Source organism: Olea europaea, chromosome 4 (assembly GCF_002742605.1).
Source record: "Olea europaea var. sylvestris chromosome 4, O_europaea_v1, whole genome shotgun sequence".
Taxonomy (NCBI): domain Eukaryota; kingdom Viridiplantae; phylum Streptophyta; class Magnoliopsida; order Lamiales; family Oleaceae; genus Olea; species Olea europaea.
Genome location: NC_036240.1, coordinates 8,246,568 through 8,258,940, shown reverse-complemented (window position 1 = coordinate 8,258,940; position 12,373 = coordinate 8,246,568). Strand labels below are relative to the sequence as shown.

The 12,373-nt window shown below is 31.3% G+C and overlaps 1 protein-coding gene across 2 annotated transcripts; it reads left to right on the top strand.

Moving 5' to 3' along the window:
• Positions 1-683: 683 nt before the first annotated feature.
• On the top strand, positions 684-3,467 carry LOC111393506. Of its 2 annotated transcripts, none has more exons than XR_002702435.1 (4): positions 684-1,189; positions 1,261-1,504; positions 2,094-2,192; positions 2,485-2,601. XR_002702435.1 is itself a non-coding variant. In XM_023019062.1 (4 exons), exons 1-4 carry the CDS (start codon positions 917-919, stop codon positions 3,133-3,135), a joined length of 756 nt encoding a protein of 251 aa, XP_022874830.1. In that variant the 5' UTR covers positions 686-916; the 3' UTR covers positions 3,136-3,467. The 2 variants fall into 2 exon arrangements, 1 of the variants encoding a protein (XP_022874830.1); XM_023019062.1 differs by lacking the exon at positions 2,094-2,192 and adding an exon at positions 3,014-3,467 and having other exon boundaries at positions 686-1,189.
• The last annotated feature ends 8,906 nt before the right edge of the window (positions 3,468-12,373 follow it).

Below are 12,373 nucleotides of genomic sequence, written 5' to 3'. Positions count from 1 at the left end.
TTTTGGTTAAAGTGATTTTGAGGAGATTAAAAACATGGATCACGAAAAAAATTGCCACATTTTCTTTAGCCTGCCGCTAGCTAATAGCTTGAGCAATGACTGCATATTTTCTATAGAAACTTGTTGCACGCCTATCGCCAATCCCATGCTCGAGAGGCGAAGCTGTCACCTGCTTACTGTTCAACTATATATATATATATATATATAGTCACAGCTTGTATTATTCGTATAATATTCATGTAACATTTTGAAAGTTTTAAATTTTAATTGAGAGAATTGAAATCTTGTTGTAAATACAATTATTATTGATTATAGCGATTTTTCTTTATCTGTCCGATATTTTTCCCATATTGAATTTTTACATAAATCTTGATGTTCATATTTTGTTCTTATTTATTTCTTTATTGTTATTATCTTGCGATTAATTCGTAACAATTACATCAACACATCAATTCTTGTTAGGAAGTACGAAAACATTATTTTATGAATGATGCTATTCAGGGCCGAGGTGGCGCATGCCTCGATCTTAATACATGGGGCCTGCGTCCCTTTACGCCAGGGGCTGAGATTTCGCCACCTCAGCCTCTGGATTTAATCGCGGGACCTGCAGGATTTTTGTTATTTTATAAGAGATATTCTTTTGAAGATATTGTGTTAGTATCTTCCTATTTGCTAACCGTAACTTATCCTTACGAGTAAAAATTTTTAACGGCAGGAGATCTATCCGTATACAAAACGGTTAATCTGACTGCACATAAATTGGAATCTTGATAAAGTCAAAAAGTCCACTGTGGCCAGATTCTACCAGATTCCGCTTGCTCCAATTCCCCCCGCCCCAACCCACTCCACGCCAACTCGTTCGAACTCAGTTGAGAAGGCAAAAATATCGAGATATTTAGCTCATAAACACTTGAATATGGCTTCTGAATTCACTGAGAAGAAGAAGAAATTGCTTTACTCTGATTTGTTCAAAGGCAATCAAAGTATGACATCAAGTCCGGGTACTGAATCCGTTTTAGGTTCGTCGTCTGCTTTGAGTTCACCATTTGGTTCTGAGCTCGACTCTACCGAAACTTCCGGAAGCGAAGATGAAGATTTCGTTGCCGAGTTGACACGTCAGATGGCTGAGCATCTGCTTCTGGAAGATGAAGATAACTCACTTTCCAACTGCGTTTCTCATGAAACTAAGGTATCTTTGAACTGAATTTCCTTTTTTACCATAGGAAATTTTTATTTACTAATTGTTAGATTTATCATCAGTTAAGAAAACAAGGCCGGAAATCTCGAGGAAGACGAGTAAGGCGGAGCGAGTATACTCAGAAGAAACCATTTTATCAAACTGAGCAACAGTACAAAGGGGCGAACTGGGGAAATGGATATCCTTATGGGTCGGGTATGAGGGCTGTATTTCTGGGTGGATCTGGATCAAGTAACGGGTCTTGTGGAACTGGAGTTTTCTTGCCGCGTGGATCCGACGTCCCAGCTGAGCACAAAAAGAAATCAGGTAATTTTTTTAATTATCAATATCGTCCCTCAACTGTTTCAAAAGTCAGACATTGTCCCTTGAATTATTACTAGAAGTGGGGGGGAGCCGGAGGGAGCATAAAATATTTTTTATACAGAACTTATACATTAAAAAAAATAATAATAAAATAAAATAAATAAAAAAACTTCTTTTTTTTTACCTCAAAAAAATTAATTGGGCTTAGGGCAGCCCTCAGTCCACCATTCCAACCCTAAGTCTAGAACCATAGGATCTTAAATGATTCAGTATTTGCGTACCTCGTTCCGTCGTTCGGCCTTTTGTTTATTTGAATTCAAGAGTGAAGTCTATTTGTTATCTTTTGACTTTATATATATATATATATTTATTTATTTATTTATTTATTAAATTAAAATCATGAGTATTGCATTTATAAATGAAAAGTTGACGAGCTAAATTGTGCGAAAAGGCCAGAGGTTGGGGACGGTGAAGTGTAAAATTCTCCCTCAATATTATTGTTGGTAATGTGACGTTGAATCTTCGAGGAGATTTATTCAAGTTCAATGACTGTAATGGAATCTAAATATTGTTATTATCTTTTAATATCTAGATATGGAATATGATGATTCAATGACTTGACAATGGAATCTTGTTTGGTTGGATCTCAATTATTGGCTTCATTTTAGTAGGGTCTTTTAAACAATGAAATGTAAGCTTTATTCCTTACTTTTTGGAGTTTTCTTAATGACATAGATAAATACATTTTGAATTTTTAAACATGAAAGGTACTAGGCTTCGTTTTTCCAATTTTTTTTTAATAATACATTCTTCTATAAATAATTTTACACGTAAATTTAAAATTTTTCTCTTGTGAACCATGTATTCATAAAAAATTCACATGTGCAAAACATATTTTCTCTAAAAAAATGGGGGTCAAATAGGGTCTTGTAATCGGAATGACTCTTACTTATGTATATGTATATTGTTTTGACATTTATCAGGAGTATGTTCGACAGTGCTCATACCTACAAGAGTATTACAAGCTTTGGAACTTCATTTTAATAGGCCAATGATGTCAAAAGACTCAACCGATCAGCACTCTTCACAAAACTCAAATGGTACTTTTCCCTCTTTCGTATGTTTTAATTATTTATGGTGACTTAAAATCTACTCTCTCAAATTTCCTATTCTCTTAATTGTCACCCCAATACATTTTTGGAACATTGTCACGTCATCATTTCTTAACGTGCATGAAGATGCATAGGTGTAATGTGTTGTTCAGTCAAAAAATATATGTTCATATCTTCCCATTTGTTAAAAAGATTGTGTATTAACATGTCAAAAATGTATTGAAGGAACAAGAAGTTCGAAACAGCAAATTTAGACACGGACAATAGGAGTCCTTTCTAGCTCAATCAATGATCACCCACCCAGCCACTCCAACTTATCTATTACAAAAATCATGAATGTGACATACTACCTAGAGCGACAATTATGAATTATATACTAATAGTATTATTGTGGATTCAGATGTACATGTAAATGATTCTTCACGTTTTAATGGAGAAGAAGCACAACTGATCGAAAAACAGTCGGGAAACGAGAATGAGGAAACACTATTACCGCAAGAATGGACCTATGGACTCGATTAATCCTCCCTTGGCGTAGTATTCTTCATGCCACCCATCTTCAACTATCAAGTGTGTGTATAAATTTGAAATTCCTATGTATTCATGTCGATCCCTTAGATGTCAATATTCGTAGTTGACAAATGTAAAACGTAATAAATTTGTTGGTCGAATAGGGGAATATTCAGAATAATAATAATAATTAGTGAGTTTGAAAATTACACGCCTCTCATTTCTGCCCTGTTTGATGGAAAAAGAAAGCGATATGATGGGTCATATTGTGATTATGATGGTCATGTGAGGATGGAAGTTTAGTAGTTTTTTAATAAAAGCTTTCGGTGTGACATTTGACAATCTTTCTTGCCTTTACTGATTATTATAGTAGATATTATATTTAAATATTTATTAAATGATAGTTAAATTAAATTCTTTTTCTTTTTTGCCGTCATTCTTTAAGATTATTTCTTAATTTTTAGTTACATGGGAGTATTGCTTTAAATTGAAGAAATTGTCTTTTAAATATTTGTAACCTTGTTTAATAAAATTTATATAATTTAAGAATACAGTAAATCATCCTATGGAGTGTGCTGAGAACGCTATTCGTCCACAATTTCAAAATGTTGCATTCATGACCATTGGTGGACACAAGTGGTGGCAGGTGGTCATGTCACTCTCCAATTTTTGGACAATTTTTTTGCCCCCTTCTTCAATCATTATAGGACCAAACGAGCTTCAAATATTACATTTTTAATATCATTTTAAAGTGTTTACGCTCTAGTTTTCCACGTCGTTAATGACGCACAAAATGCCCATAGTACATTTGTTGTACAATTATCATTAAAATATTCATTAAAACGTTATAATTATTAATACGAAATATTTTTTTCGTGCCCAATTGACCTTCGCGCTTTTGATTGAAGTTCGTCCTCGTACTTGGAGTATTGATCAAATTGGGCCTTAATCAATTTGTTCGATTTGTTTATTTGTCGCAGTCCATGGAACTCCATTAAATTTTATCATATTTCAGTCCAAAGCAATGGGCTCAGTATATAAATAACAAGATAAAAGGCAACTAATAAATCAACAACGCTGAAAATATTACAAATTCCTAGTGGATGAAGTACTTTAGAGAACTAATGACGATGACAATATTTGAAAACAAAATAGCCTAATGATGATGAGCCATATAAATGCGTAGTGAAACAACAAAATAAAATGAAATTAAAATTTCTTTAGACATTAGTGACGAATTAGATGATCTACATTGGTAGTTGCGTTTTACCATTAGCATCTTGACGATTATTCCTATCATATGCAGGCGCTAGCGGTGGTACGCGAATTCTTCTTCTAAGACAATCTTTATCTCAAGAAATAGTTCTCACATGGTTGAAAATTCCCGTAGGCGCACTCGCGTTATCAAAATGAGACTGCCATTGCAAGGTTTTGAACATGTGTAAAAGTCAATGAGTTAGGTGCAATTTTGTATAAATGAGTTAGGTAGGTTAAGGTTCGAGTTTGGAATAAGGAAAGAAGGATTGTCGCAATTTCACTTGCCTCTTGCCAAGACATTGCTCGAGCGACAAAAATAGAATGTTCGTCGCTCACCTGTCTCCTAGACTTTGCTTGAGCAACAAACCCATCGCTCACTTGTTGTTGCCCCTTGCTCGAGCGACACTGTTACGAGGTTTTATTCGGCCCAAACTACCTAAACACATACAACTATAAATACACAAGCTCAAGCACAAAAATTGGTGTGGTTGTTCATTGTGCCTCTCATTGATAATACATTTGTTGCTGATCATGCGGAATGGCCCACATGCAAGCCTCATATTCATACACGTGGCAAGCATGCAGAAGGGATCAACATCCTTTGAGTGCCGATGTTATTTCACTAAGAATAGTCGAAGTGGTCTTGTCCTTCTTTCCAAGGTGATTTACCTTCTATTGCCGAACTCCTTGAATACCCGAAGTCCTTGACAACCGTAAGAGGGTCCGACAAGCGCATCTCCAGAGTTGACTGATGTGATGTGCCCATTTAAATGAGTGTCAAGGATGACAACCTAAGTTTGTAGAGTGACTGATTTCTTGTCAAAAGTCTATCAATGTAATTAATATGAAATAGAGTTGATGTGACGCTGGGGGCTGACAGATTAGGCGACGTCGTTCCAGTCCAACGACGACCACGTTGCCTTGATCATATGGATCCTTGAATAGAAAAGAGAACATAATATATTGTTTCTATCTTCTTCTTCTTACACAATCTTTTTTAAAGTAGAAATACTACACAAAACAGGTCCATGTGCATACTATCTCCTAACAACACCTGTTGGCCATTTTTGGTGGTCAACAACATTTATATCATCTCGTGAAGATCCAAGAACACATTTAACCCTTGATTCAATCCATTCTTTCTTGAGATCATACAATCAAAGATTTGGAAAAAATATCAAGATTCCAAAGTCCAAAACACTCACAGATTTGCACAACAAGGAATGTACTTTCTCAGTTGGAACTTCAAACGCTATTGAACATTGAGGAATGTTGGACTACGAGCGCAGGAAGAAGAATAAGAAGTGGTGATGCTTGGTATCTACTTGAAAAAGACAATTGTAGAAGATCGAAAAGTTGGTGGAGTCATAAGATCTTGGAGATTATAAGAAGTAGATCGGGAAGTTCAGTGAAATTAGCTAGGCAACATCTAACTGTAAGGTTCAATGTTTATAGTGGAAGTAACTGACTTAGTTCTAAAATTTTTACCCTGTTAGGTTTTTCTGTCAACAATTACTATGTTCTTTACTTCTTTCGCATTACAAATCGGCAGCATTCAAATATAAAGAAATTGACTTGTATGCTTAATCATTTAAAAACTATTAAAAAGTGATTTGTTGTTTTTAATATAATAATTCCGTATGTAAGATCAAACTAAATCGGCTAAGTAAGAACTTTCACTAATAAACACCTTAGCTTTTATGATGTTTTTATAGATAAAATAAAGTTGACTTTAACCTAAGTTTAGGCTTCAAAATATTAAAGAACAATCACGAGAGAAAAATTATTCTCCAATTGCAACTTGATCCTATAAATTTGGTGGTGCAAAAAAAGTTGAAAAACCAAGTTCGTGACATTATCCTCGAGTATGCAATGTTCGACCTAAATAAAAATGGTTGGCAATCCCTTTTCCTTTTCATTTGGGGGATTCCATAAATGTGTATTTAAAGAGTTGATCGATTCCATAAAATGTTTGGTAATTTATTATTTGCAAGTGATTGCAGTGAGGACCATTATTACTTGTTCGATTGGACAAAGCACTTATATATTAGGAAGAAGTTCTGGAAACATAATGAAGTAGATTCTATAGACAATTTTTAATTACGTAAAACTAACTAATGAAAGAATATTAGTTGGAAGATTTATTTATTTAGTTTTCTTTTACTCTCACTACATGCATTTATGTTTGGCACCAAAGAAAATTGAGAGGTTTAGAGTGGGAGTAAATCAGTGCCATTGAATAGCAACAAATCTAGTTCATTAAATCCCGAAGGGAAACTTAAAAACGTTACTCTGTTTGACAACCTCTATTTTGGGAAAATAAAGATTTGAATAGTGATTTTTAAAAGAATGTGTGGTTAAAAAGTAATGTTTATCTAGTTAAAACAATTCATATATACTGCTCAATCTTTCAAAAAAGATTGGGATATATCCCAAAACTTTGAGCGGCATCATTCTTCCATAACCTTTCAACTACTTAGTATTAGGGCTTGTTTAGCATGACTTCTAAATGGTAAAAATGAGTTTTTGATATTCAAAAGTTGCTTTTGGACTCGTAACTAATTTTTTGAAAGTGCTTTTTCTAGTAAGAAGAGTTTTAGAAGAAGTTGGTCTAATATGACTTTTTTTAAATCACTTATAAAATAGAAAACTTTTTTAAAAATTAATTTTCAAATAAAGTGGTTTAATTCAAAACTCTTCCATAGAAAATAAAAGCAAAAGTAAAAGTAAAAATCATGTCAAACGAGCATTTTTATAATTTGTCCTTGTTGACAAAACTCGTCGATTTTGACCTTTAAGACCACAAACATAATATATTTGTTCTTCTTTTTAAACAAATAAATATAAAAAACAACAAAAGAAAAGGAGTATAAGGAAAATTGCATAGGAAGTATGCCATGCGTTTTCTACAACGTGATTTATACTGTAAGTGTACGATGTCAAGTTTTGTAGTATAATATGGAGTTAAGAGTCTCGAATCCAGAGAGATTGTATTCTAATTCCTACTAAATACTATAATTGCATAACTTCTGCTTTATTTAGATGAATGAATGTTTTAAACTGGTATAACGTGATTTGCTGTGACAAAGTTGATGAATGCAATTATCGAGACGAGGAAGCCTAGGAAATAATTTCACCTAACTCTTAATTATGATTCAATGATTTCCAATTATTCCAATTAATTTTTCCATATTTAAAAGCAAGGACCCTAATAATATTTCTCTCCACTCTTTTGAGTGTCGACTAGAAATTAATCATAGATTCTAACTCCAATACCTCTATTCCGAATTAAAATTAAGAATTTAACAAAGTCCTGATTCTTTTGTGGAATAAGCTTCATAGAACCTATACTTTATTTCGAAACCCATAAAAACTATGTTGTGTCAATTTTATGATCACGTCTAAATTCCCCTCTCTGGAGTAACGAAATTGACTAACATCTATTCATTCAATTATTGATCAGGTAATTGAAAATATTAAATTTATGACACAATTAAATATAAGGGGAAAATCAAAAGAAATAATTAAGATAACATCAAACTTAATCTCAAGTTTGGCTACATCAAACCACAGATAAATTGTTTAGTTAATGTTGTAATCTATGAAATTCACACAGTTCATGAAAAAAGCATAGAAAAAATTAGTTTTGTGGGCAAATCTTGGATTTTCTCCCCTAATGTTGTTCTTGCCACCTTTTGGATTTTTCAATCTTGCCCCCTTGAATTCTATATGAAAATAGGTTTTTGATATTGTTTTATAGTGTTTTGGGGTCTCAAACGAATTAAGATTGAATTGGGTCAAGGAAATAGTCCAAAAACATTAAAAAACACTTTTTTCGCAAGGCGACGCCTCGGCGCCACTGTAGTGGCACTACAAATTCTGTTTTCTTTCAGCATGGTGGGCGCTGAGGTGCCCGCTTCGAATGGACGACAGCATTACGCGACTTTCAGTATTTTTATCATAACTTTTTATTCTGATATTCGATTGAGACGATTCAAAATGCATTGGAAAGCTAACTGAAAGAGCTACAACTTTACTTCAGACATCATTTTCTAATTCGATCATTTGCTATGACAAAAATGGGTCTCAATAAGAGACTAAAATTTTGGAGTATAATTTTTCGGTTGGAAATTGACTTGTGATTATATTTTGACTAAATTTGATCCATTTGACATTTTTTTTTTAATACAATTGACTCCTAACACTCTCAAATCTTCATTGCAAGGTTCAACAAAACTTTTAATTATTTGCATCTTATCCCTGAACTTTGTATTTCTTACAATTTGGCATCTTTCTCCAATTTCTCAAACTTTTGCTTATTTTCTTCAATTTCTCAAACCTATATCACAACATCAAAGCGTACATTAAAATGCTCTAAAACTCATAGGAATTAGGTAAATATTAAATTTAGATGATAGTTAGGTATATGAGTAATACACTCATCAAAGTCTCAAACTTTTTCTAGTATGAATTGGTCCCATTTAAAAGATGCAAAGAATTTAGAAAAATGAAAAAAATTTTACTGTGGGTGGGTGGAATGTGGATTCGGGTGGGGAGATGGGGTTAACGATGAAGATTTCTCATTTTTTGAAGATAATACTTTTTATAAGTGGGATTCATTTGTAAATTTGAAAAGTTTGAAACACCATCTGTAACTTTCCCTTTATTATTTTTACGGTTGCTTTCTATTATTTTATTTACTTAAAGAGGAGGATAAATATCTCATTCTATGCGATCTTAACGATTAAAATGGATGAATTCCGTCAACAACGACAAACCATGCTAATTAGTTGAAAGGCTACCGATGGATGATGCCATTAAAAAAAGTTGGAAAATATTATTACATTCACAATATTAATTCTCCGAATCAATTTAAAGATCAATCGAGACAAAAATAAAAAATAATACTAAAAATGGGATCCGAGGTAAAATGAGAGAGTGGATGTCGACACTAAGGAATCAACACGTAGAACACAATGGATAAACTATAGCGCCAAGATTGTTACAAATATCTCCATTATATATATAATATATTATTTGAAACTTATCGAATCAGAAATTTAACATATTTTATGTTCCAATCTAAATTTTTTCACAAAAAGTTATGCGCGATTCTTTTGACTATCAAAGTGACACATGGATATCGATGCCATATGTTACAGTGTCAACATTCCAGCTAAAAAATGACGTGGGTGGAATGTCGAGTTATTGACCTCCTCTCCCATAGGTCCGTTTTCACCTAGTTTTGCATGCCAAACATGTCTAATATGTGGGTTTCATTTTAGAACCTTTTTACTCTCTCTCCTCATATGAAGGTAACTAAAAACGCTATTTACCTTCCGCAAGCCAAGCAACTTGGTAATGAGAGAACTCAAAATAGAATAACCCTCTCCAGGAGTCTGGTCGCAATTAATATAAATCTCTTTGCAACTTTAAACAAGGGTGGATGTAGACATCTTACGTTTGAGGGTCACAATCAAATTTTTTTAAAAAGCGACGATTTTTTTTATTACTTTATATAGGTTATAATCCGTTATACTACTTTTTCGTCTTGATTATTTTAAAATCTAATTTATATATATATATATATATATATATATATATATATATATAAACCCCATGAATCAAACTCGTAGTCGTTTACAAATCAAAACAAATATTTTATATGAGTTATAAACTGTTATACTAATTTTTCATCTTGATTATTTTTACATCTAAAATATATATATATATATTTGATCATTTTTAGGGTTTTTTTTAATTATTGTTACTTTTTCCTCTCAATCAATTAATTTTTTTTAAAAAAATAATCTAATAAATTTCCTAATAAAATCTTTGACGTCATTTGAAAAAAAAATTAATTGATCGAGAGGAAAATGTAACAATAATAATAAAAATTCATAAAAGTGATTGATTTTTTATATATATAATTTTTTTCAAATATAAAAATAATCAAGATGAAAAAATAGTATAATAATTTATAACCCATATAAAATAATGAAAATTTTATTAAGAATTTTTATGTCAAAAAAAAAATTTGACGTCATACCACATAAAATTTCCTAATAAAATTATGTAAATTATATTCAGAAATTTGTCGCGGAAAAATAATAAAAATTAATAAAATAATTGATTTTTTTTCAAAAAAGACGAGTTATATGTCTCTTTTTAGTATACACGTTTGACGTACGTTTAACTATTTTCGCTATTCATTTAGATCATTCAATTTGTTTATGATATAATTCTCAAAATGAGAAGATTTATGGATATAACTAGCGCATAATCATCGAAATTTTTTTAAAGTTAGCTTGTTATCGAAATTCTCGAAATATTAATTTTGAATAGCTTATTTTGACGCGTCGTAACATTTGCTATGATTAGTCATTTCTCACAACATTAAGGATGTGAAATACTAGGTCGTGAGTGCTTCAAAATGATATTAAGAATGTAATATTTCAACTTCGTTTGATATTTCATAGTAAGCCTGAGTACTATGATTAAAAAAAAAAAGGAAAAAGGAGTTTGAAAAAATTGCAGGGTCAAGTGACCCTAGGAACCGTCCGCACCTGACTTTAAACTTCCATGGTAATTTTTAAAATTCTCACTTTTTCCCAAAGTTTCATTAATAATCTTTTCAACCCATAACTTTATTCCAGTTCCTTAAAAATCTTAAAATATTTCTAAAAATCATCGGAACTTTTTAAAAAATGTTAGATGTTCGTATATCTAAGGAGAAGTCCTTGATATCGAAACAGCTTGTTTTGAATTTGTTAAATGCTTTGTCATCCGTAATTATGGAACGTTGCAATTCTTTTCGAACTATTAAGTACATATTATTCGTTTTGTAATTGACATGTTAACCATGTATGCAAAATCAAATTTACTACATTAATGATAATAGATGTCATCATCGAATCACATTCTAGTTTTATTTCTAGTTTAGATTTACGTTAAATTAACAAGTTACACAAGCAATTTTAATGCTATTAGAGTGTGTTTGGCCGTACTTTAAAATTACTTATTTTGTTAAATATAAATGTTGAAGTTGTTCGTTTAACTAATAAATTTTATTCTTTTAGGAAAAAGTAAATCATAATTTATTTTTTAGTCTTTAGGGCATCTTCAATAGCGAACCACACCCCCTCCCCCAAAATAAAAATAAAAATAAAATCATAAAATAAATAAATAAAAATGTACCAAAAAATGGTGCAAACCTCTCCCAACTATGCGCCATTTTGGTGCAATGCAACGCTATTTGTTTGTACCACGTGCGAAATGATGCAAAGGAAATTTGTACTATTTAGATCTTTATTTTTGGTATAGAACAATTTTTGTGTGTGTACGCGCGCGTTAGTTTTTGTTATACAATAAATTTTAATTATTATTGTTGCTGTTATTATTATTACTACTATTGTTGGCCTAAACTCTAAATTTTAATCATGTAAATAATAATAATTAAGAAAAAACTAAAATAAAAGCACTCAATAAATTTAAAAAGATAACAAAAACTATTATTAAAATGAAGACAAAAATATCACATCAACCACTTGATACCAACATTCTAGAATATTTAAGAAAAACAATATATAAAACAGGCCAATAATAATATGGCAGTCAATAATTTATTATGAATTCAATATTTTCATTAACTAAACGTAATTAATAATTTATGTATTTATAAAATAAATAATTAAATAATTTTTAAACTAAATAAATTGTTAAGAACTAAAAAAATGAAGAACATGATGAAACGTTATTTATTTGGTATAACTTTTGATATTTTGAGTTGAAGATAATTTTCAGTTTTGTGTAAAACTGATCCCAAATTTTGATGCAATGGTTGAAATGGCCTTAAAGAGAAGATATTTTTTATTATTTATTTATTATTTTTTGTAGAATGTGTGATTAAAATTTGAAAAAAAAAAAAGGTTAGGAAAAATTGTTAAAAATGATTTTGAAAAATTAATTTTAAATAAGTGTTTAAAATTGTTCC

Excerpts from the sequence above, each read along its gene's own strand:
- LOC111393506 (XM_023019062.1), top strand. The coding sequence starts at position 917 with ATGGCTTCTGAATTCACTGAGAAGAAGAAGAAATTGCTTTACTCTGAT. Across the intron at positions 1,190-1,260 it reads GCGTTTCTCATGAAACTAAG|TTAAGAAAACAAGGCCGGAA; the intron begins GTATCTTTGAAC and ends ATTTATCATCAG. Across the intron at positions 2,602-3,013 it reads CTCTTCACAAAACTCAAATG|ATGTACATGTAAATGATTCT; the intron begins GTACTTTTCCCT and ends TTGTGGATTCAG.